The 25,505-nt window shown below is 39.3% G+C and overlaps 1 protein-coding gene across 2 annotated transcripts in view; it reads left to right on the top strand.

Annotated features, from left to right (window-relative positions):
• Positions 1-14,091, top strand: part of LOC134228097 (probable pseudouridine-5'-phosphatase) — a 47,180-nt gene extending 33,089 nt beyond the window's left edge. The window contains exons 3-5 of one of the 2 annotated variants that reach the window (XM_062709883.1): positions 12,812-13,030; positions 13,435-13,667; positions 13,729-14,091. In XM_062709883.1, coding sequence (XP_062565867.1) covers positions 12,812-13,030; positions 13,435-13,667; positions 13,729-13,905 — 629 coding nt within the window. In that variant the 3' untranslated portion in view covers positions 13,906-14,091. Of the gene's footprint in view, positions 1-12,811; positions 13,031-13,092; positions 13,312-13,434; positions 13,668-13,728 lie in introns of both variants that reach the window. The other variant, XM_062709882.1, reaches the window with a different exon arrangement.
• The last annotated feature ends 11,414 nt before the right edge of the window (positions 14,092-25,505 follow it).

Raw genomic sequence — 25,505 nt, 5'->3', positions numbered from 1 at the left:
ATGTATTGTATTGATATATGTTGATGTAGTTCGGATTTTTTCCTGGGGGTGGTACAAGCACGTGGCTGTTTTCTTGTCAATGACTGGATTACCGTAATTTGGGCCTTAAGTTCCGTGTCGAAAATTTGAACTCTTTGTCGGCTTGCAGGGCGCAGATTTCTTTATTGAACGCTTCCTTCTGCACCAATCGAATAATCAAAGTAGTTGCTCGTGAGACTTCAACTGTGGTAAGTAAACCTTTGGTTATAGATGTTCTGCCGCTGTTGATTTGGTCACAAAATCGAACAACGTACGCCATTGTACGTTGTATAATTGAATATTGACTTATTCGGTTGAACAAGTTCAATCTAGGGATGTTCGACGTAGCTATCAGCGTTGTTTTGCGTAACTCCGGCAGCTGTTCCTCCAGGATAGGTATTGGCTCGGTGAAATGTCCTTCGATTTGACTTAAGATGTGTGGCCCATTCCACCATAATTCGTGTGATTTCAATTTCTTCGGCTCTACCCCTCGCGATAAGCAATCAGCTGGGTTGAGTTTGGAAGGGATATATTTCCAAAAAAACGGTTCGGTTAACTCTTGAATTTCACGAACCCTGTTCCCGACATAGACAGCGAGAGCGTCTGGCGATTTGGTGAGCCAGCACAAAACTATCTGCGAGTCGCTCCAGAGGATTATGGTTTCGAATTTGACATCAAGAGCCTTCAGTTGTTTAACCGTTAACCTCGACAGCAACTGAGCTGTCAACAATTCCGCTCGGGTGTCGTTATCTCCTTTTGGCTTCCCTTTTTCTTCGGTAGTATCCTAGATTTACTGCATATCAGTTTGAGTTCTGCTGTGCCGTCGCTTCTCACGAGCCTGCTATACAAACAAGCCCCATACGCCAAATCGGATGCATCCGCAAATCCATGCAATTCTATTGTTCAAATTTTGTTCGCAAGAATCTATCTAGGTATCGTTAATTCATTGAGCCAATGAAGTTGATTTCGGAAATCGGTCCAAAAATTCGCCATCTGACTTGATACAGGCTGATCCCAATCTAGGTTAAGCGACCATAGTTCCCGCATTATTAGTTTTGCTGCTGTAACCACTGGGCCTACGAAACCCAAAGGATCAAATATCTTCGCGATCTGGCTGAGAATCATTCATTTAGTCAGCCTATCAGTTTGAACGGTTTCTTCAATGGAAACGACAAACGTGAAAAAAATTTCCCTTGGACACCAGGCTACACCTAAGATCTTGATAACTGTATTTCCTTTGGAATATCCTGAAGTACATTCTCTGAAATGGAACAAATTTTATGCACACTGAAGCCACCCTTCTGCAATAATCTAATAATTTGATCTTTCAATTCTAGGGCCTCCTCCAATGTGTGTGCTCCAGTCAGGACGTCATCAATGTAGAACGATTTTTCCACAGCAATAGCAGCCAACGGAAATTGTTGTCCTTCATCTATAGCTAACTGTCGTAATGTCATTGTGGCTAGGAATGGGGACGATGTCAATCCATATGTCACCGTCCGCAAAATGTACGTCTGAAGCGGCTGGTCGTTGCTGAATCTATTTAATATTTTCTGGTATCGCCTGCCGTTGCTATGTACCTCTACTTGGCGATACATTTTCGGTATATCCGCCGTAATTCCGTATTTGTAGACTCTAAAGTTTGACACGATGCTAATCAAATCATTTTGAACGGTTGGTCCTGTTAACTGTGTGTGGTTGATCGAAACCCCTGTAGATGATTCAGCAGAACCGTCGAATACTACTCGGAGTCTTGTCGTAGTACTGCTAGGTTTCAACACATAGTGATGAGAGAGATAATATCCCTCCAGTTGACTCTCATCGTATGCACCATCACTCGGTTCCATGTGACCTAGCAGTTCGTATTCACGTAGAAACGCCATATACTGTTCCTTCAACGCGGGGGCCCGATCCAGTCTCCTTCCCAGTGCTAGAAAACGTTTTTCTGCCATTTTTCGCGAGTTTCCTAATTGGTGTTTCAACTCATTGAACGGTAATTGAACGACGTACCGCCCTTCTGAGGTACGCTCGTGTGTGTCTTGGAAGTGGTTTAGGCATTCCTCTTCATTCGTTTGATTCCGTAGAACAGGATCACAATATGTTTCGTTTTCCCAAAACAGCTTCACAAGTCCTTCGATATCTTCCTCTGCTCGTACACAAAACGACCGAAGCGCTGCAGGTTGTTCCTCAGGAATCGATCCGCTAAGGACCCAACCAAACTGAGTTTCTTGAAATACAGCACCACAGTTCGGTACTTGAACCCGTCCGGACATCAGCATATCAAAGAACACCTCCGCTCCTAGCAGCATGTCAACCTTATCTGGAATGCCGAAGCTCGGATCAGCTAGTTTAATGTTAGCTGGAACAGCAATCGTTTTAGGATCCACTTTTGAAATTGGCAAATCTCCGGTTATCTTTGGAACAACCAGACATTCAAGACATGTGGAGTAGTCACTTATCCGGGATCTCCATTTCGTGTGTATTTTGAATCGCACTTTCGTTTAATCCACTAATGGAATAGTTTGCTGGTTGCCTTTTTAATCCCAACAGTGTTGCAAATTGTTCAGATACAAAATTTGTATGTGAACCGGAGTCAAGTAACACTCTACACAGATACGGATCGATGCCTCTACCGTACACTAGGACTACCGCCATTGAAAGCAAAATTTGCCTACCTGACTGCGGACGAGTACAGAAATTGGAACGATGCTCTTCTCTGGCTCCGTCAGCTTTCAAAACATCATAACTGGTCCCCGATTCGTGTCTTTCATCCAATTTCTTCAGCTGTACACTGGTTGACACAGGTGGCTCGTACTTCTTCATCGAATTCTCGTTTGGGTGTAGGAATGTGTGATGTCGTTTGCTACATTTCTTACAGGAATGCTCCGATGAGCAATCCACAGTACGATGTCCCTTTTGAAGACAGTTGAAACATGCTCCGATTCGTCGTAATGTCGAATAGCGATCTGCGAGGGTAGTTTTCTTGATGGTTTCGCATTTCCATAACTCGTGGTTGTTAGAACATTGGCGACATTTATCGGAAGTTGCCACCAAACTGCTTCCTTTGGGTTTGATTTCAAATATCTGCTTCGCTGGTTTTGATGATTTAACTATTCGCTTGTCTGCAGGGCGTATTTTCTCCAATACACGGCATCGTTCCCTTAAGAAGTCCATCGTAGAGTCATAGTCGGGCATGTCCTTCCCAGCTTGATCGAGTTCCCACGCTTTACGAGTTTCATCGTCTAGTTTCTTTGCGATACGGTTTATCAGCATGCTTTCCCCCAATCCATCAACAGGAAGATCTAGGTTCTTGAGGGCATCAACATTTTTAGTACAAACGTCTATCAGCTTACGCAGATCGGTGGCGTTCTCACCACACATTCTTGGGAGATCCAGGAGAGCATCGATATGCTTATCAATGATAAGCCGTTTATCCTCAAATCGATCGATCAAAGTAGTCCACGCTGCAACATAATCGTTATTGTTGATTATCTCCTGATCTATGATGCCGGCTGCTTTACCAACCAACGAACTTCGGAGGTGGTACAACTTTATCGCAGGGGACTCTGACTGATAACGATTCATGATGGTTTCAAACATTGATTTGAAAGCGTACCAATTTTCGTATGTACCATCAGGAGGATATCGCACGACCTTCCTTCTGCCAAACTACCATCACAAATATTGCCCTGCTCGCTTTCAAATCGACTTCTATAAAAACATTCTTCATGCCTGCCGTATCCTAACGGCCCAAGTAGCACAGATTGTCACAATTGAATTACGGTGATCGATATGCGACAAAATTATATGTGAAATTTTAATAACTGTAACTGTATTTGTAACACTAGTTTTTGGTTGCACGTGTGTGTGCGCAAAAAATTGAGCTACTATGTAACTAACTATACGGTCTCACATTAAGTTGCACTGTTATCAATCCGTAACATTTCCATGTTACAGTAACTGAAACATTCTGGTCTTGATTGCCACTTTGTAACTATTTAGTGACTTCTACTTGTCAACATTTTATTTGTTGTCATGAAACTTTGTTATGTATTTAATAAGAAAATAAAACAAATCTGGTCACAATGTCACTGAAATTGAATGTCAGTAATCAGAAAGTTGAAGACATGAATCTAAAATAACAAATGGTAAATGTTTATATGCGAAGATATATTTTTATGTGATATTGGCAGAGATTAATGTGTGGAATGGAATTTTTGGTGAAACCTATCATTTTAGCTAGCTAAAAACCTCGCGCCCTCGGTTAAACCAACTTTTAGGTTTTATCATTTATAGTAACATGAATGCATTTTTGTGCTTAAATAAGTATCAATAACAGTAAAGAAAAAAAATGTCTCCATTATTAAATCTCTAAATCTCGAATTTGAAATTAAAAGTAGATTCATAGAAACAGCCGTTTTCTTATTTATTATATCAATCTTTTACCAAAAACATATTATATAGGCATATTTCCGAGCATATTTCATCAAACGACCGCATACATGATAGTTCAAAAGATTTGATAACTTATGTAATTTTTCATTGTACTGATCTTTGGATTTGGATAATGCTTCTGCCTTACGTGAAAGTTCGTGTATGGTTCAATCGTTTCTTGCTAATTTGCATCTCTATATTTTTTACTTTTCATACTGTCAATTCCAAAACATGACCCTTATGGAAGCCGTAGATTTATCAACATCTTTCAAAAGCAGTTGTTCAACGAACACTTCATCTATATAATAAAAATGAGTTGAGATTTCCTTCCTGACGATTTAACTCGCGAACGGGTTGACCGATTTGCAAGATTTTTTCCGATTTTTAATCGTTTTGGGATCCGCAAGGTTTATATATACAAAAAGTTGGTGAATTTAAAGAGGAAATATGAAAAATCATTAGAATACTATTTTGGGTCAGTTGTTGAGAAAAACAAAACAAACGCACGGAAATTGATCTAGAGTGCGGTGCTGCAAATAGTTCATTGTGACATTTTCAACACCCGGGCAAAGCTGGGTTTCTTTCGCTAGTAGTTAGATAATTATTAATTTTTAAATGACATAATTTTAGCATCACTTATGCACACCTTTGGGTTTCGTTTTCCTTTATAAATAGGAATGGAATTTTTTTCCACTGGTAATATCATAGGAAGATCGATACAAAAATTCTGCCGGATAAGTATTTTTCCACATTTTATACAACAAGCACTTTAGTCGAAAAGGAGCATCTAATCATTAATGCACTGTTGTTGTTCTTGGGTCAAAAAGTTATGGAAAAAACAGCTATGTAAAAAAAAACTATACAAATTTCTGAGATATTATTTTTTAAAGAAGCAAAAGTCGACTTTGCTCGGAAAGGTATTAGGCAGTAGATAGACTTTAACTTGAGGTAACTGTAACTGTATTGAGTTAACACTCAAGTACGTTCGACCTACCTTATTTTATAAAACTAATGCCTGTTAAGACAAATCATAGTTTTGTCAAATTGCTGTGCACTAAACAATATTAAACTAGACGATAATTTTTAGTACTGTAAACGATAATACCGAAATTCGTTTTTCTAAGTGCACATGAAATTTTTCAGTATACAACGATTTCCGATATGGACAAAATCATTTCACATGCAGTGTTGATCATATAAATAGGGCTATACAAATCCGTTACATACGGGTTACAAGTAACCTATCAATTTTACAAATCATAAACAAGTTACATTGTAACTAGTACGCCTGCGAAGATTAGTTACTAGTAACAATTTTTTTTTTGCAACACTGATGTGACTCAGCTCAACATTGAATTTAGTTACATTGTAATTTGCTTCCATAGCTATTGATGTTGCAGGGTAACTTGCTTCGTTTGACGTTCGGCAACTTTTGGAATAATTCGCATTGTGTTTTATTTTAATTATTAAATTCATGTCCAAATTAGTGAACATACAAAAAAGTATGCATGTGCAGTATCTCTGCATCAAGATTATAATTCGGCACCAGACATCAATGGTGTTAGGAATTCAAATCAGGATGGAGGCTCCCCCACTATATATCATGATATTATTGTGTTGTTTTTGTTACTTGGCATCTACTATCCAGATAGTCTTTCGGTAACTAATTAAAAACTTTATTGTGACTTGAGTGCTTATGACAGTTCAATGTTATGGTTACAATTCAATTACCCTGTAACTGCTTAAAAACTGATAACACATTTAGTTTCAAGATGACTGAAAAATTACCCAAATGCAATCAACCGTGACTTGGAAGGTTTCAAGCATCCTAAATCCAACCATTATGTAACCTTTCATTTATTTTTTTATATTTAAGAGTTGTTACAAGTGCTACTTGGGGGAACTATCAATTCTATACTATTGTAAATCGTTTACCTTCACGTAGAAGTAATACACTCAAATCATTAATTACAATAGCTCATAATTAAATTCAGAATCTTGCGAGAAAATTTCATAGGATTCTTAGAATTTGTCATTCTCCGAACGGTCCGTTGTCTGTGGAATCCTGATCAAAATGGCTCGCGCGCGCCGGAAAGCAGCTTTCTTATATCTAATGAAGTAATTCCATTAGCCCCACCCCTTCATTAATCGTTATGAGTGCACATTATATTTACACCCATATCAGATCACAAAGGGGCGGGGCTAACGGGTTTAATTTATTGAATACAAAATACAATACAAAATTTGGAGTTTTTTCGGCATCGATTCGATGATTCGCGAATTGTTTGGAAAAACCTTGGTAGTGACAGTTGGACGATTACGATTAAGTTTTACCTGTTAAATTGATTATATTCTTGCAATAATCGAACAAGTTTTGCTTGTGATCAGGGTTGCCATTATGCCAGATATATCTGGCACTGCCAGACTTTTTGGCAGCAAAAAGAGAAAAAGAGAAACCACCAAAAATGCCAGACATTTCAAATTTCAGACAGATTTTTTTTTAATTATGACCTGCATCAATATGTTCAAACATTTCTAATGAGTCATTCAGTTATTATTTTCATATTCATTCAATAACTGAAATCTGACCGCAACTTCATCTCGCTTCCAAAAACTCATTTTTGAATCAATTTCAATATTTTATAAATAAAGTAAAGGTATGGTTTCCGCGGATGTTGTTCCGGATTTTAGTTTGGCCATGCTGGTTTCCAGAAATCGGTTTTGAAGGAATCTTTTAAGGCTAATTTTTGGCGTAGTTTCTTGCGTTTCGAGTTCTGTAAATGCTTACAACATTCTGTAACAATGATCCCAATAAATGTAATCATTGTCTAATTCCATGACTTATCACATTTCCAGGTTATTCGTCAATTCGGCGTCCTTCTGGAAGATCCGAAACATCATTAAAGTTCTTTTGATGGATCTTATTGACCACCGTAGGTCCTACGGAGGATTCGGGGCATACGTAAAAGTGAAAAGTTCATAAAACTCATCCGTCTCTGAATAGCGAATGATTGACGTGGTCCGTTGTCAAAAATCTGAGTGGCCACCGAAAATCCGGAACCTCCGTAAAAGTGGTCAATTCATGATATTCAGAGCGCAATTTTGTTCAAATCTTTTCATTATTGTACTCTGAGTAACAAATGCTTGTCTTAACCCCTTCTCATTGACTTGTAACACTCTGCTTGTTACTCAAAATCCTTTGCTATTATGGACATAAAAAAATATGATGGCACTTTTAACAAATATTCAACTCTTAACTATGCTTATCAAAATTCTTTTTGGAATACCTATGGGCTTACGGGTACCGTGGACCATTTTTAATTCGAGCTCCGTTTGTTTTTTAATCGATCAATTTAAAAATGGTTTGAACTTCATTTAGTGTTACTTAGAAATTCAAAATAAAAGAAAACCCCGTTATTCTGAATTAAGTCAAGTTTCACCAATAGGGGAACTGTTCCAATCTCCATTTAAGTGAACATATATTCATCTCATCGCGGAACAAAGAAATACGGCACCAATTTTGTCGATTCTATCTGTAAACATGCGTACTAACTGCTGAAAAAAATCACAAAAATAAGAAACAAATCAAATACCTTTCCATTGCTTTGTTATTGATGGGATGAACATCGAAGCCATGAAATGAAGTCCAGGAGCCGTTCCCCTAATTATTTATATTATTTTTATAATTTTCAGATATTTCAGAGCTAATCTTTACAAATATCAAATTGTTTAAACGAATATCTTAGGCGGAAAAATATATTCTTTTTAAGAATAAATTTTGATAAACATAGAGCAAAAGAGGGTCAAAACAGAATTTTCTAAAATGGGTAAAATAATTAGAATTAGATAGACATTTTTAATTAAAATCTCTTAAAATAAAAAAATATAAATTAATATTAGAAAAAAAAACAGATAGACTAAAAAATGATAAAGACGAATTTCTTCGCCAGATTTTGCCAGATTTTTAATTTGTAGCATGCCAGACTTTTCCCAAAAAGTAGTGGCAACCCTGCTTGTGATGATCAAACGAGCCTTCCTTGTCGTTCCAGAAATAAGTCTTGAACGTCATTAGTTCGATCATTACAAACAAAACGTGTTTGAATATCTCAAAAATATAATCTATTTAACAGGAAGAACTTAATCGTGATCATCAAAATGAATATGAAATATATGAAAAAAAAGTGATTTAACTTTTTACGATACCATTTTTATATCTATCTGGACATATTTTTTTGGAAATCTATATACATAAAAAATAATTTCTGTCTGTCTGAACCTTATAGACTCCGAAACCACTGAACCGATCGGCGTGAAAATTTATATGTAGATGTTTTTGGGGCCGGGGAAGGTTCTCTCCCCCCTCCCTCCTTTGGAAAGGGGGGCTCCCATACAAATTAAACATAAATTTCTGCATAACTCAAGAGGTAATCATACAATAAAACAATTTTAGGCGAAACAAAGTTCGTCGGTGTAGTGATAGACAGAGTATCAATAATAGATACCATAGAAGGCTTTGGTTTGTCATGAATGTCAAACCAATAGAACTGCAAATCAGTCTTCCAATGATTGTCAAGAAATACAGAAGCAAAAATGAAAGGTCATGTATCATTCTCTGCTCCGGTCACAACATTGGCGCAATCGAGTCTCCCCACGTAGAACTCAAAAATTATTGGAAGAAATTCAAATGAAATCAAAATATTAAACTTGATTTCATCTGGAACAATGCACGAAATTTAGGTTGCGATTTACTGCGTTTATGAAAAAAAAAATGAAGTTCGGAAGAAATTTGGCTTTTTGAGTTGTATATTGCTTTGCAGCTATGATAACGATTATAGAATATGCTGAACTCCAATAAACAAGAAATTGAGACATTCCAGTTCATATACTTTGAAAGAGAAGATAACGACAACACCCGCGTGCTGATGGGAGTCGTAGTTGTGAGTTTCTTTGGAATGGAATTGTGCTTATGAGATTGGGTTTTGGTTAATAGCCAGTATAAAAACTCAACTATGAGGATAAGTATCAACAGGTTATCATTACATTCAGTTTTAAAGGCTTTTTCGTTGAAAAATAAATTGGTTGGCACAATTATCTTTAAAATAATAAATCAATGGAGCAAATACTACTTCGGCTATTTCTATGATTATAATGTTGCACTGCAACAAATAAATGAGTAAAAAAGCAAAGTACCCGAATGATGCCCTACATTCAGGTTGAGTGACGCAGTCCTACCAAGCAGAGTCATATTCAGATAAGTCCGATTGAGAAGGCGGAATATCTAGTAGTCACAAAATAAAGATAGTCCCTGTTAGGGGCTCAGAGAATCTTTATGATGGTTGGTCCAATTGAGAAGGTGGAGAACCACAATTGAACTGGACTCTGCCAGAAAGGTAGAGTGTCCTTTTGATAATTCAGAAAAAGATTGCGGATGTTCATCTTCGATATATGTAGTAGACGGAGTATCGATCGCTATATCGAAAGCTTTTGTCAGTTATGAGGAGCTCAAATGAAAAGAAAACGGATTGCTTTCATGAGATATATAGTTCTTCAAACGATTACTAACTTGATGACGATAATGGATATCATTTCCTATATTGAAGCGAACAGTTGTTTAGATATCGATCTTTGTTGAACTGAATACAACAACATTCGTATTACGTGGATTTATATGGATTTGGATTTATAAAATAAACAATACTTTGGGCATACGACAAACGCTCATTCTTTAGGGCATAAGATCATAGACTAAATCGCAGAGTTAAAAAATGGAATAACATAAAAATTGTTTTAACTTCACATTTTTCTGAAATATATCCATGAAGTCCGCGTTACATTTTTGGAAGATTTCAAAAATCTTTTGAATATGATCACATGCGTGAATATAGTTCAAGTATAGTGGCTCGAGATAGGAAAGTATTATTTTGCTGCACATACGACGTTTTAAGTTATCATTTGATATGTAAATGTGATAAAATCACCATAAAAGCTTGCGATCAGTTTACAAATTAAAATAATAATTAGAATGTAAAGTAAAGTAAAAACATATTTCAATGTAGATTAGAAGCACCCACGAGTAACAAAATAATACAACTAAGAAACAGTGTATTTGCATTTTTCATGTCATCAACATTTAAATTAGCTGTTTCATAATGAAAACCTGGATTACGTATTTTTTGGAATTTTGGTTATAAAAAAAAGTTATAATATAATTGATGATGATGAACATAACGATGAATTTGTATGTTGAATATTACTAACTCGAAACTGACATTTTGTTTGTAGCTCCGAATTATAGAGTAACTTATGTACGTTGTTTTCTTCGATTTTCTAACTAACTTGTATGTCTTGTATGCAAATAAAGTATGTCTTTTCTAAATTTTAACATTGCATTACTCAAAACAAATTGAACTGATGAGAAATCTGGCAAATTGATTATCCGTTCATGAGTTAAACCATGGGAAAGGGAAGCCTCTACTCGTTTCTAATTATGTAGATTGCCAAATTCTGTACAAATAGAAGAAAAGTAGAAGATTAGAGAAAAGGAAGTAATGTAGTGATAGACAGAGTATTAATAATAGATACCATAGAGGGCTTTGATTTGTCATGAATGTCAAACCAATAGAACTGCAAATCAGTCTTCCAATGATTGTCAAGAAATATAGAAGCAAAAATGAAAGGTCATGTATCATTCTCTGCTCCGGTCACAACAGTCGGGTCTGCTAGTTATGTATAAAAATACCATTCGTACTTTTATACATAATTCAAATCGGGAACAATTCGCTTATTGGATCTATAACAAACTTCATTTGTGATATATGGATGCATATCTTAAATCTATTTCAGTCTTGCTTGTGCAGCACGTGACAAAAAATTAAGTACTTGACAAAACAGTTATTTTCGTTCGATTCGTCAAAATTATTTAATATTAAAAACATAAAATAAGAGAGGCAATTATTAGGTAACAATGAAAATATTATCGGAAAATGAACCAATCAATAAGCTAAAACCGCCGCTATGAAATGAACAGATCGCGCCACCGTAGACATGTTCTGTCAAACACACACGAATAGAAATATGCATATACAGTGCCGCCGTTGTTTTGATGCGGTGAGTGCTAAATGAGTTACCTTGATTGATCCATTGGAAGAGACAATTTTTTTAGATACCGTCAAGGTGATTTAAGAACCCTGGATACCGTGATGTTGGATGAGATTTGTTTATTTACGAGTATAATTTTCTGAATATCAAGGCATACTTGATGAGTTCCATTGTTTTCCACCTCTTGAATGTCAAATTGGAAGGAACTCACGCCGCCACTATCGATCGCATACTGGATTATTATGACACTTTTTTCGCCTAACCTACATAACTTTGCGTCTATAGTTTTGTTAAGGCTATCTCAAGCATGGTAAATATAAGTGAATACCCGAAAGTCGTTTTGCCTCGGGGGGCGTTTTGGGGCCTCTTACCCATACTTGGTAAAATTCGCAAAAATATTGCAAATTTTATCAATTTATTAGATATTTTTGTGTTTGAACATGTGAAACGTTAATTGCATATTATTCGGCTCGGCCATACGAAAATCATTTTTTGGTTAAATATTATCTTGGCTGTGCACAGCAAATGTTTCGAAATGGACAATTCTCGATACTAAACAATGTGGGCTCGCTTGACTGTGGGTAAACAACAGTAAAGCACATGTGACGATTTGGCAAATCAAGCATCCGAAAGATATTCAATTTGAAAAAAACTAACAATTGTGGAGGTTGGTAGTCGGATTCTGATGGCTTTTCCGCAAACGTAACATTTAAGTGGTCCTGCTGTGAAGGGGTTATCACGCCTATGTAGAGAGTAGAAGGTTGAGGGTTCGAGTTGTGTATTCTTTTTGCAAATTTCATATTAATTTGTCCATTTCGAATTATGTGCTGTTCATATGCACAGCCAAGATATTTCAACAAAAAAAGTAAAACGTGTTTAAAATATTCAACGGCAAAATACTCAATTTGGAGAAAACTGACATAGGATTCTTATGCAAATAGTATCAGTATAGGACGTAGGGATCCAATTAGAACTTTTTGGGCAGGTGAATTAGTTTGAGTATCTGCAATAAATGCAAGATGATAGTCTATTTCAGACTGTCAATGGAATACTTTGTTACACTCACATCTGTGTAAAAAAAAATGAAATTGATATTGTGATAAAAGATTTGAATCTGTAAATTCAAACATAATCCCATTAGCGTCATTTTATCATGTTAATGCGACTAACAATCCATTCCTTACATCCTAAATCATTTGCAAACAATTTGTCCCTCAAACTCTCCATCCACATTATCACCCTCATTGTTCACCCCTGGCAGACACCGAGAAAATCTACACGGAGCTGACGCAGAGCATCGCCGACCCGTACGGCAAGGTCTACACCTGGGAAATCAAACAAAGCGTGATGGGCCTGCAGCGGGAAGCGGCCGCCGAGGCCATCATCAAAGCCCTGGACCTGCCGATGACTCCGGAAGAGTACGTTGAAATTTCCACCGAGAAAATCAACCAGATGATGGGAAACTGCAAGATGATGCCAGGTACGACACGGCCACCAGACCGACCGAGCTAATCGGCATTTCTCTTTTCTTCTTTTTCACAGATACAGAGAAAATCTACGAGAAGATATTAGGAGATCTGATCAAATCGTACAACTCGACCTACCCGTGGGCCACCCGCATGAAGGTCATGGGTACGACCGAGCAGAGAACCGTATCGATCATAGTCAATGACCTGAAGCTGTCCTGTACAGTGGATGAATTCTTGAAAAAGTTCCGTGAGATACAGCTAGTGGCTCTCGCTGATGCTCCTCTAATGAGAGGTACTCTCATTTAACGAGTATTGAATAATTGATTTTCTCTGTGTTTAATTGCTAGATTGTTTTTCGCCCTTTGGCGCAATCCTTGTCCATAGCTAAGTGAGACCTAATCGATTGTCCTTACAGGTGCGGAACGCCTCGTCAGACATCTGCATCAGCACAATGTTCCCATCGCGTTGGCCACCAGTTCCGGGTTGGATTCAGTAGAGGTGAAAACGAAAAATCACTTGGAAGTATTCGATCTCTTCCACCACAAAGTCATGGGTTCGTCCGACGCCGAGGTTAAAGAGGGCAAACCGGCACCCGATATCTTCCTGGTGGCCGCTTCACGCTTCCCTGACAAACCCATTCCAGATCAGGCAAGTTCGGCAGAGCTACTTGTTTGACGATCAATCATGTGACATATTTTTTTTATTGCAGTGCCTTGTGTTTGAGGATGCACCGAACGGAGTAACGGCGGGAGTGTCCGCCGGAATGCAGGTCGTCATGGTGCCGGATCCGCACATAGAAGAGGCCCAGCGGAAGCATGCCACCGTAGTTTTGAAATCGCTGGAAGAATTTAAGCCGGAGCAATTCGGTCTACCGGCCTTTCAATAGGAATATTTGAATCATTAGTTTTTAACTGATTTAGGACTACTAGAGATGTAAGAGCGGTAAGAGCTGATACGTTATTGATGTACTATACTGTGTATGGGTGAATCTTGACGCAGATGTTCGGACGATTTTTTTTTCACATAATAGAGATACATACATTTGATATATTTTCGATCATGTGATGTTAAACAGCAAACTAGGTTTACTATGAAAGAAATCCATTTGGCCTGTGCAATTCGTTGTAAAATGTCATCTGGCATGTCATTTGACTATTTTGTCCAGAACTTTTTTTAAGCCTAATTACTTTATGATTTTTGATGAACCCATAACACTTGAGAATTTGAAGAATCGCAGTTAGCCGTGATTGGAAGAAGTCGTGAAATAAAAAAACGCCTGTAAAAAAAACCAAATATAAAATAAATCAAAATGGATATGATTATCGGTGAAATGAAATTGATTATCAGTGAAGATTGTTTGCTGTACTGGATCCGCAAACGCAATACTTGGAGATCGAAGATTTATCATGTCACAAGATACTTCATATTGAGCTGGGGACCAGGAGGACGGTTGCAGAAATTGGGCACAATCATAGACATCGTGTGAGGAATGTCTGGAACCCTTATTATCCCGGTGAGATCAAACCATGTTAGGGTAATTTGCCAAATGTTGAACGGCTAATTTCCTCGCCTATTGTTGAACGCACGTGCATTTCTTATGGGAGTTCAACAATAGGCGACAAAATTAGCCGTTCAACATTTGGCGGTTTCCCCTATTTATATCTGGACAAACTATTTAAAATATGTGATTACTTCCCTAAACAAGATTATGGTCTATATAGGGAGACATGAAACCATTTAATATCATCCTTTACTCTATTGCAAAACTCCACCTCTATAACACAAGATAATATGTTATGAAAACTCATATGTGAATATGTACGTTATGTGGAAGATATTGATTTGGAAAATGTATTGGAGGTAAACACTTTCCCTTCGATGGGACTCGAACATCAAATCAATATCTTCCACATAACGTACATATTCACATATGAGTTTTCATAACATTGTAAATTAACGTCCAAGTCGGGTGGTTTAATCCCCGGAAATAGGCAATTAAATTTGATTGAACTGACAAGATAATATTTTGCTTATTGTTAGTACCAGAGAAGGATTGATTAGTTTCGTTGAGGTCCAGACATCGTTGAATAACTTATGTCGAATTCGTTTTTAAACCTGGGTCAGTGCCAACCCGAACCCTGAATAAAAAAACATTTTCAGTTCTATCTGTCATTGGATATGTTGGTGTGCGTAGCATCGTGTTTGTTTTGATTCGAAACATATGATCCAGATGATCGCGGACATCCAGTGCACTGGCAGTGCGTTGGCCTTGACTTATCATATCATGATAAATAAATAAATATGTTCAAGTGCGTGAACTGATTTTTGCGGATAGTGGAATTTACTTTTGGGCGGATATAAATAGGGGAACTGCTCCTGGAATTCATCTCATGGCTCCGATATTCATCCGATCAAAAGCAAAGCAATGGAAAGGATTTTGGATTGTTTATTATTTTTGTGATTTTTTTCAGCAGTGAGCACGCATGTTGACAAAAAGACAGTGAGATGGAGATCGGAAAAGTTCCCCTATTTAATTATATTCAATAATCCCGTGCACATTTTTATACCAAGAATTCCGTATAGAATTCATGTAAAAGAGATTTTCTATTTTACAAAAATACATCTATTTCATTCAGAAGCATGAAAAAAAATTCTCCAGGATTCGCTAATTTTTTTTCCTCGCTACCTCTCCTGATAAAGGTAGCCTCACACCTCGGGAAAATGTTCCGCCGGATTTTGGGCCCCGTGCATTTTAAATTTTCAAGAACCTCCCGGAAGAATTGCTCAAGGTACTTCCGGGGGAATTTATGTACGAAACTTGCGGAGCAATTCCTGAAGGAAACTTCGAGTAAGTTCCTGTATTCCAGAAGGATTCCCTGAAGGAATTATTGTAGGAATTTCCAAATTAATTCCTGAAGCAACTTCCAGAGAAAATCCTGGAACAGTATTCAAAGATATTCCTAGAAGCATTTCCAAAGGAATTCATATCAAATGGATCCCTTGGTAAACATATGGGAGAATGCCTGAAAATTCAAGAAAGAATTACTGAAAGAATGTCTGAAGTAATTTCTGGCAGAATTCCCGAAGAAAATTCTGAAACGCACGAAAGAGATTTTGGAAGAATTTCGAAAGAAATTCTGCATAAGAAATAATTCTATTCGGTATTCCTCAAATATATTTTTCTGACAATTCCTAGCGGATTTTGTGAACGGGTTTCAAGGGAAATTCCCAAACTACATAATTCCATCCACCGACCTAATTTAGGACACAAAATGTGATAATTATTTTAACAATTATTTTTAAAACTGAATCTAGACAACAGTACTGGAAAAATTTAATTTAAAACTACAATTACAAATATCACAAAAATCCCAAAAAAAAGATTTTCAATGCGCATTTTATTTTAATAAACAGTTTCGTTTCTCCCTTCTGCTTGATTATTCCGGCCAGTCCCACCCACCCACGTGGTTTTGACAGTTGAAGTACATTTGTATTGGTGAACCCGGTGCGAAATCGTGAAACAACACAGTGCGAACCCGACAGCTTTGGGGTTGGAACTAGTGCGAACCTAGTTCCAACCTGAGCGAATAAAAAAACACTTTGACAGCACTTAGGTTGGAACTGGTTCCAACCTAGGTTGGAACTTTTTAAAAACGAATTCAACATTACTTACTTACTTATGGATCCTGTACACCTCCGGTGGTGCAAAGGGCCGACTTGAAAGATCTCCATCCTGAGCGTTGCCCGGCTATCGCTTTAACCTGTTGCCAGGTTAGATTTCGGTCGACTTCTTTTATTTCTTTATTGAGGCTTCGCCGCCATGAGCCTCTGGGTCTGCCTCTGCTGCGATGTCCCGCTGGGTTGCTTGTTTACAGATTTCGTTTCCGCCCCTACGTAGAGTGTGGCCGACCCAGCCCCACTTCCGATCCCGAATTTCTGTTGCTATCGGCCTCTGGTGACAACGACGATGGAGCTTGTGAGGCCACCAGGCCCGAATTATATACCGCAGGCATCTGTTAATGAACACCTGCAGCCGTTGAGTGTTCTCCACTGATACACACCATGTTTCGCTAGCGTATAGCAGCACAGATTTCACGTTAGAGTTGAATATTCGTATTTTGGTGCGTTCACTTATCTGCCTGTTTTTCCAGATATTTCTTCAACTCGCAAAGGCAGCCCTTGCTTTCATGATCCGTGCGCCTATGTCGATCTTGGTACCGCCGTCTGACGCCATTTGGCTACCAAGATATTGGAAGCTTTCAACATTCTCCACTGGTTGCCCGGCTACTGTGAAACTGGAAGGAGTCACCGTGTTTACATCCAACGATTTGGTTTTGTTGACGTTGATGACTAAACCTGCCGAGGAGGAGCGCTCGGCAAGGTCGTTGAGCTTACTCTGCATATCAGAGCGCCGTTGCGCGAGGAGTGCAACGTCATCAGCCAATTCGAAGTCGTTTAGGTGCTCCATGGTTATAACAGCCTGCGGTTTGGTTCACGGTCAATCGCATCTACCAGAATCTCATCGTTTACGATGAGGAACAGTAACGGTGATAGAATACATCCTTGCCTCACACCAGCTACGACCCGGATAGGGTCGGACAGGACCCCATTGTGCAGCACTATACACGAAAAGGCCTCGTACTGTGCTTCGATGAGACCGATGATTGTCTCAGGAACCCCCTTGCGTCTTATGGCGCCCCACATATTCTCGTGATTGAGACGGTCGAAAGCTTTTTCGTAGTCAATGAATACCAAGTAAAGGGACTCTTGGAATTCGTTGACCTGCTCCAGAATTATGCGGAGCGTGACAATATGGTCCATACAGGATCTTCCGGCACGGAATCCGGCCTGCTGCCGACGGAGAGTCGCATAGATCTTCTCTTGAATCCGGGCTAGGATAATTTTGCACAGAACTTTGAGAACGGTACACAGCAACATAATGCCTCGCCAGTTATCGCATACAGTCAGGTCACCCTTTTTGGGCACCTTCACTAAGATACCTTGCATCCAGTCGACCGGGAAAGTTGCGGTGTCCCAGATATTACGAAATAAACGATGCAGTAGCTGTGCGGATGTCATGGGGTCAGCTTTGAGCATCTCGGCTGATATGCGGTCGACCCCTGGAGCTTTATTCGATTTCATGCTTTGGATGGCTGTTTGAATCTCTAGCAGTGATGGAGCTTCGGTATTGACGCGTGTTATACGTCGGATCCTAGGCAGATCATGCCGAGGTGGTGATGGTCTGGCTGGCACTTGAAAAAGTTTTTCGAAGTGCTCGAACCAGCGTTTCAGCTGGTCAGTTGGGTCGGTCAATAACTGATCATTCGCGTCTTTCACAGGCATCGTTGCATTCATCTTCGCCCCGCTTAAGCGTCGTGAGATATCGTAGAGGAGGCGAATGTCCCCGGTTGCGGCGGCTCTCTCTCCTTCGTCGGCCAGAGAGTCTGCCCACGCTCGCTTGTCCCGTCGACATGAGCGTTTTACTTCCTTCTCAAGAGCCACGTATCGTTGACGGGCTAAGACTTTGGCTCCTCTGGTTTTCGATCGCTCTATCGTGGCTTTGGCTTCTCTTCGCTCCTCTATCTTCCTCCAGGTCTCATCGGTGATCCATTATTTTCTCCGGGTGCTCAGCTCGCCCAGATTATTCTCGCTGGTGGCGATGAAGGCATTCTTGATGGCGGTCCATTGGTCTTCCACGCTGCCACCTTCCGGAATATCTGCAGCACGCGTCTCCAGTTCTTCAACGAAGTACCGTTTCACCGTGGCATCTTCCAGTCGGCGTGTGTTGAATCGTCGTCCAACTCTTTCCTCCTGCCGACGAATCCGCGCAATGCGCAGGCGTATTTCTCCGATGAGGAGGTGATGATCAGACGCGATATCGGCACTACGTTTATTCCGTACATCAAGAAGGCTCCGTTTCCATTTTCGGCTGATGCAGATGTGGTCGATTTGATTTTCTGTAAAGTCGTCACGGGAGACCCACGTGACCTTGTGAACCGGTCGATGAGGGAAGAGCGATCCCCCGATCACCATGTCGTTATTACCACAAAATTCTGCGAACAGCTCTCCGTTTTCGCTCATTTCTCCGAGACCATGGCGTCCCATAATGCGCTCATGGTTCGAGTTGTCGGATCCGATCTTCGCATTGAAGTCGCCCAGACAGATCTTGATATCACCCCACCCTTCGGAATTCTATCTACGACGGCATTGAGTTGACTGTAGAAGTTCTCTTTGTCTTGCAGATCGGCAGCATCGGTTGGCGCATAACATTGGATTATAGTAAGGTTTCGGACCCGTGTTCTAAATCTGGCAACGATTATCCTTTCACTTATAGGTTCCCACTTCATAAGCGCAGAGTGTGCCTGAGCGCTTAGTAGGAAGCAAACTCCACGATGCCGGGGAGCGTGTTCACCTCGTAAACCAGAGTATAGCAGAACTTGTCCCGACGGCGTTCTGTGTTCTCCAAAGTTTGGCCAACGGACTTCACTCAGTCCCAGGATCTCAAGCTTCATGCGGCGTTAAAACGTTCCATGTTACTATTCGTGTCCGTTGTTTCGCGCTAAGAGTCGTCGCCGTAAAATCAGTCCGTATTCTTTCATTATCGGATTCTCGAACAAATTGATGTTTCTGGAACAGTAGGTTGTTGGCCTAAGGTTCCCTATCCACCGGGATGGGGCTGCCATCTTAGGTATAGCTTCCGGGGAATAGCATTTCATACTCAGCCGCTGCAGCATGCATGGATGCCAGAACAGACGCTGTTGGAGCCGCACCTCCTTAGTGAACAGATGCTCGGTCAGTTGGGTCAAATTTGTTTAAAGTCCCACCCAACACCAGGACTAGGCTAGTGCGCTTTGAGCGGCACACGGTCGCTTTGATAGGGCCTGCTTGGGGACACATGCAGCTTTTTATAGAAGTTCAACAGAGCCCACTGTCGAACCCCACCACATCCTAGGCAGACCCCACAGGACGCACCCTCTCACTCTAGCTGATGTCAGCTAGTGCCCAGGCTACACTACCAGTACGCTACACTACTAAGTACGCAACCCTTAGCGTGCGGTCAATTGCCATCGGAAGACCCGTGGAAGCGTGAGTAATTTGTGAGGACCAGAGCTATGTTAGGCGCCCCATCCCGGATGTCAACTCACCATTTCGTAGCCCTGTACATTATTAAACTGATCCAAATTTTTTTTATCAGATCGCTCACTGCAGGTTAACTATCAGAATCCAAAATCTGATAGATTACATGTAAGAGCTGGTGTCCCCCAAGGCAGTATACTGGGGCCCATATTGTATAATATTTTTACTTCTGACTTAGCTGATTTACCACCAGGGTGTCAAAAATCTTTGTTCGCAGATGACACAGGTCTCTCAGCCAAAGGGCGAAGCCTTCGTGTCATTTGTAGTTGGTTGCAAAATTTTTTGGATATTTTCTCCACTTACTTGTGAAAATGGACAATTTCCCCGAATGCTTCCAAAACACAGCTCATAAGTTTCCCACATAAGCCGAGAGCTTCTTATTTGAAACCTTCTAGCAGACATATTGTCACTATGAATGGGGTTCCAATTAATTGGTCTAGCGAAGCTAAATATTTAGGACTTCTGCTAGATCAAAAATTAACTTTTAAAAATCACATTGAAGGCCTTCAAGCCAAATGTAACAAATATATTAAGTGTTTACATCCACTTATAAACAGAAAATCAAAACTTTGTCTTAAGAAAAAAACTTTTGATTTACAAACAAATTTTTAGACCAGCGATGTTGTATGCTGTTCCAATATGGACTAGTTGCTGCAATACCAGAAATAAGGCACTTCAGAGAATTCAAAATAGAGTTTTGAAAATGATTCTGAAGTTGCCTCCGTGGTATAGTACCAATGAACTTCATAGAATTTATAATATTGAGACATTGCAACAAATGTCCAACAAAATAATTTCCAATTTTAGACAAAAATCGTTGCAATCTTCTATTGCCTTGTACCTTAGTATAAATTAGGTTAAGTTTAGTTTAAGTAGAAAACATTGTAATTCCTACATGGTTCAATAAGTAACATAGCAAATAAGGATGATAGTTTTAAGAAAACACGGAACACCTAGTCTCAGAGACGAATGCATGTATTAGACAATTAGCAAATAAATTTAGTTTAAAAAAAAATTATCCGATTGTATATGGTTTCATATTGGAAATCGTTCAACGTATGGACATTAAATGGCTTAAAGTGGCACTAATGTAGCTGTTTCATTGCACTTCACGAAAAACAAAACTGTGCATTTAAAGTGCTATTATAAGACTATGCCTCACATGATTGCTTTGAGAATGATTATTTAAAACAGCCAAGTTTTCGAAATGCTCATATACAGCATAGAGCATATGCAATGCAAGTATAATACTGCTACACGGTATACAGAAAACAAGGTAGGCTCGTTAGAAAAATGACACTTCGAATGTGACGCATATTTTATCGCCACATGTTGGAGTACAAAAATAAGCATGCTGCGACCGTATAGCATCGTCTCGGTCCAGCTTGTGCGAAGATAGCAGTTACGTCACATGTTTACATTCAAACTGAATGTTTACATACGTGATGAGCCTGCCTTGTTTTTTGTATGCCGTGATACTGCTATAGTGCTTACTTTAATGCTTATTGGTTACCTGAATAAACAATTTTCCATCCGATCTCGAGCGCGAACTACTTTGATCTGTTTCGGTAGCCGGGAATGCCGGGAAGGTCGAAAACTTGCAATGTTTTGGCAGCCAGTTATCGTCGGACGGAGGTACCAAGATCGACATAGAAGCACGGATCAAGAAGGAAAGAGTCACTTTTGCGAATTTACGAAACATATCCATAAGCATACCCAATCAAATTAGTCAATGTACCAAATTTTAGATATTCAACTCTAAATTATAATCTGTGTTGTTATACGCCTGTGAGATTTGGTGTGTATCAGCACACACACTTGGTCTTGAATACTGAGCCTCGTCAATACAATGATGCCTTCAAAAACCGATATCAACAGAAATTCGAAACGGCACATGGGGTGGGTCGGCCACACTTTACGAATGAGCGGAGAAGAAATCTGCCAGCAAGTGTTGGGCTAGAATTCGGCAGTACATCGCAGCAGAGGCAGACTCAGAGGCTCGAGGTCACGAGACATCAACAAAGAAATAAAGGAAGTCGATAGAAATCTAGCGTGGAGCGCTGCGCTGCAAGCGAGGTGGGCTGACCAGGTATAGAACGACTTGGCGAGCGGAAGGCGGATTCGAGGATGGAGAGATGCGGCCTCGATCTGTGTATTGTGGCGTCAAATTGTTGATTCAGTGTTATCTGTTTAAAAGTAAGCTAAATAAACAAAATAAATGAAACGATAGGAATCTAACCTGGGCTTACGTCAAGGCTAATGTGAACAGCCGTCCAGAATGGAAACCACTACGTTGACCTACACCCAGTAAAATTCTGGTGTTATAGAAGTCATGTAGGACAAGTAATGGTTTCCAAGACTGTTGTCAAACCAAAAATGTTACTTAGGATGTATCCTTATGGTTACTTAGGAGCTATGAGTGTGTTGTTAGAGTCATCCTTGACAGTAATCTCAATACGCAGTCTGATAAATGCTGTACGAGAAAGGGATCCAGTTTCAAAAAATATGCATCTTGAACATCGCAGACACTCCAAAATATTTTAAAGCCGTCTGCTTACGAAAGTTGAAGGACCGAGAGGACTGCCTTGGGGAACACCAGATGTGTAACAGAGAAACGATGAAACTCAATCTTCTATTCTTATCATTATACCTATTGCGATTTCCCAAATGAGAAAAGAGTCAACGAAAAATGGAATCTAAGAAGTCTAGTCATTCAATTTTGACAGAAAGCGATCTAGTGGTTGATTTAGTGAAAAGCCGATATGTTATTCGGTATCAAGCACTCCCATATTAATTCCAGAAGAACGACCACATATTACGTAACGATTGAAGGGAGACAGAGGGGGTGCGACGATGACGATCCGTGCACAACTTTCACATTCTGCATAGGGTTAGTGATCACAGTGGGGAAAAAGCGGCCCAAAAAGGTACCTATTTATTGCGGCTACATGATGCGGCAGATAAATACCACGACAAATTGAATGGTGCTATTTTCGCTCGCTTATGGGAACTGGACGTTTTGCCCCATTTAACCCTAAAAAACATATTTTTTCTATAACAGCTATACTTAAAAATCGATTGCGGCTAACTACCCTTATGTTTTCTAATGTTTATTCTGTAGAGAATACGTCTGGTATATATTCCGGCTCTGGATCGTGACTGGAAAAGGCTGTTTTGCCCCATTTTCCTCCTAAAATGCATTTTTCTATGACAGCTACTCTTGAAAACCAATTGCGGCTTACTACTCCTATGTTCTCTGATGCTATTTTAGTAGAGATTAAGTATGGTATATATTCCGACCTCAAATTATGGCTGCAAGTGGCTATTTTGCTCCATTTACCTCTAATAAACGTATATTTTCAATTGCAGCTGTACTTAAAAGCTGATTGCGGCCAACTACTCCTATGTTTTCTAATGTAAGTTTTGTAGATAATACGTCTGGTATAAATTGCGGCCCTGGATAGTGACTGGAAGGGGCTGTTTTGCCCCATTTTCCATGCATATTTTCTATGACAACTATGATTTAAAATCGATTCCGACTAACAAATTCTATTTTTTGTTATGATAATTATGTGGAAAATAAGTATGGTATATATTCCCGTCCTAGATAACGACTGGAAGTAACTGTTTTGCCCCATTTTTCTCTAAAAATTGCATTTTTTCAATGACAGCTACTCTTTAAAACCAATTGCGACTTACTACTCATATGTTTTCATATGCTAATTTAGTAGAAAATAAGTATGGTTTGTATTCAGACCCTGAATCATGACTGGCAGAGGCTGTTTTGCCCCACTTTCCTCTTAAAGTGCATATTTTCTATGACAATCGATTGCGACAAACCAATTCTATTTTTTCTTATGATAAAATTGTGTGGAAAATAAGTATGGTTTATATTCCTGCCCTACACTACGACTGGAAGTAACTGCTTTGCCCAATTTTTCCCTAAAAATGAATTTATTCAATGCAGCTACTCTTTAAAACCATTTGCTACTAACTTTTGTTGTTGTTTTCTCATGCTAAATTGGTAGAGAACACATATGTTATACGTTCCGGATCTAGATCGAAACTGAAAGTGGTCGTTTTGCTCCATACAAAATGCATTTTTCTATGACAGCAACAATTTAAAACCGATTGCGACTGTTTATTTCTATGTTTCCTGATGGTAATTGAGTAGAGAATACGTATGGTATATATGGAGCGCCGCGTGTACTTTTGGGCAAATGCGTTTATACTATCTATGAATTAATCGCAGTAATCTATATGACTTATCGGTTGCTTAACATAACGACACACTATTCAAAGGGAAACAGTCACGCAATTCACCAAAAATAAGTAATTATCATTAAAACAGTCTAATATTTTTTGGTCTTTGCACCAATAGTTGCGGTAGTATTCCTATAGTTGCGAGCCCAATAGAAAAACAATGGGATTCGCAACTACAGGAACACAAATTATAAAATACCGCAATTATTGGAGCACTGTACCAATAACTGGTGGTTTAATTTTGGAGCACAATAATGAATACTGTTGCGATGGCTTCCCGATGGCAAAAAAAGTAATTTTATAAGCTTTTGGAGACATCCACAAGGTAAGTGGAACAACATATGTATCGGTTTTAAGAGCCCAAACAATGATGGAAAGTGCTGAGTACCTCCACTATTGGGTCATTTACCCTATCAGAAGTGTGACTTGGTTGATGTTTCGGGAATGGTAGTTTTTGCATTACATACTGAATGGATCTTCCCTGGACAAGCTAGTATTTGTTTTCCGCCTTGTAACAAAACCGTGCGGATGTTCTGAAACATAGTTCAGGCAATTGTGGTTCTTTGCTATAGGCGTTGGCTACTTAATGCGGACCAATGAACTACCATGCGTTTCCACTAATCCCAATCAATTTTCTTTTTATGTAAATTAGGGGCGAGGTGGCCAGTGTTTTCTTGTTTCTATGTACAAAGGACTAATACCATCTTGCATTCAATTTTATCAGTGTCCTTATTGAGACATTGCGTCTCGCAGTTTAGTGTTGAATAACTTCCACTGTTATTATATACTCTTATGTCAAGAGAAGTCAAGAAAATGTTCTAGACCCAACCGGGAAATCAAACGCAGTCGCTTTCAATATGACCCTGTTTTGTAGCCGTTGGACTAAAAGGATTAAAAAAGGCCCCAAGGATCCCTCTGATGAGTTTTAATTGCCTAGTTTAGGGCTTAAACCGAACAAAATGTGAGAATCACACAGCTAACCCTTACAGGGCTTGGAGACATCAACTAGACCAGTAACATCAAGACACGAACCTTGGACGATTTCGGATGCTGCTTTTAGTAGAATCGCAAACACATTGCACATGA

The sequence above is a fragment of the Armigeres subalbatus genome, chromosome 3, assembly GCF_024139115.2.
Source record: "Armigeres subalbatus isolate Guangzhou_Male chromosome 3, GZ_Asu_2, whole genome shotgun sequence".
Taxonomy (NCBI): Eukaryota; Metazoa; Arthropoda; class Insecta; order Diptera; family Culicidae; genus Armigeres; species Armigeres subalbatus.
This window is presented reverse-complemented; position numbering and strand designations above follow the sequence as displayed.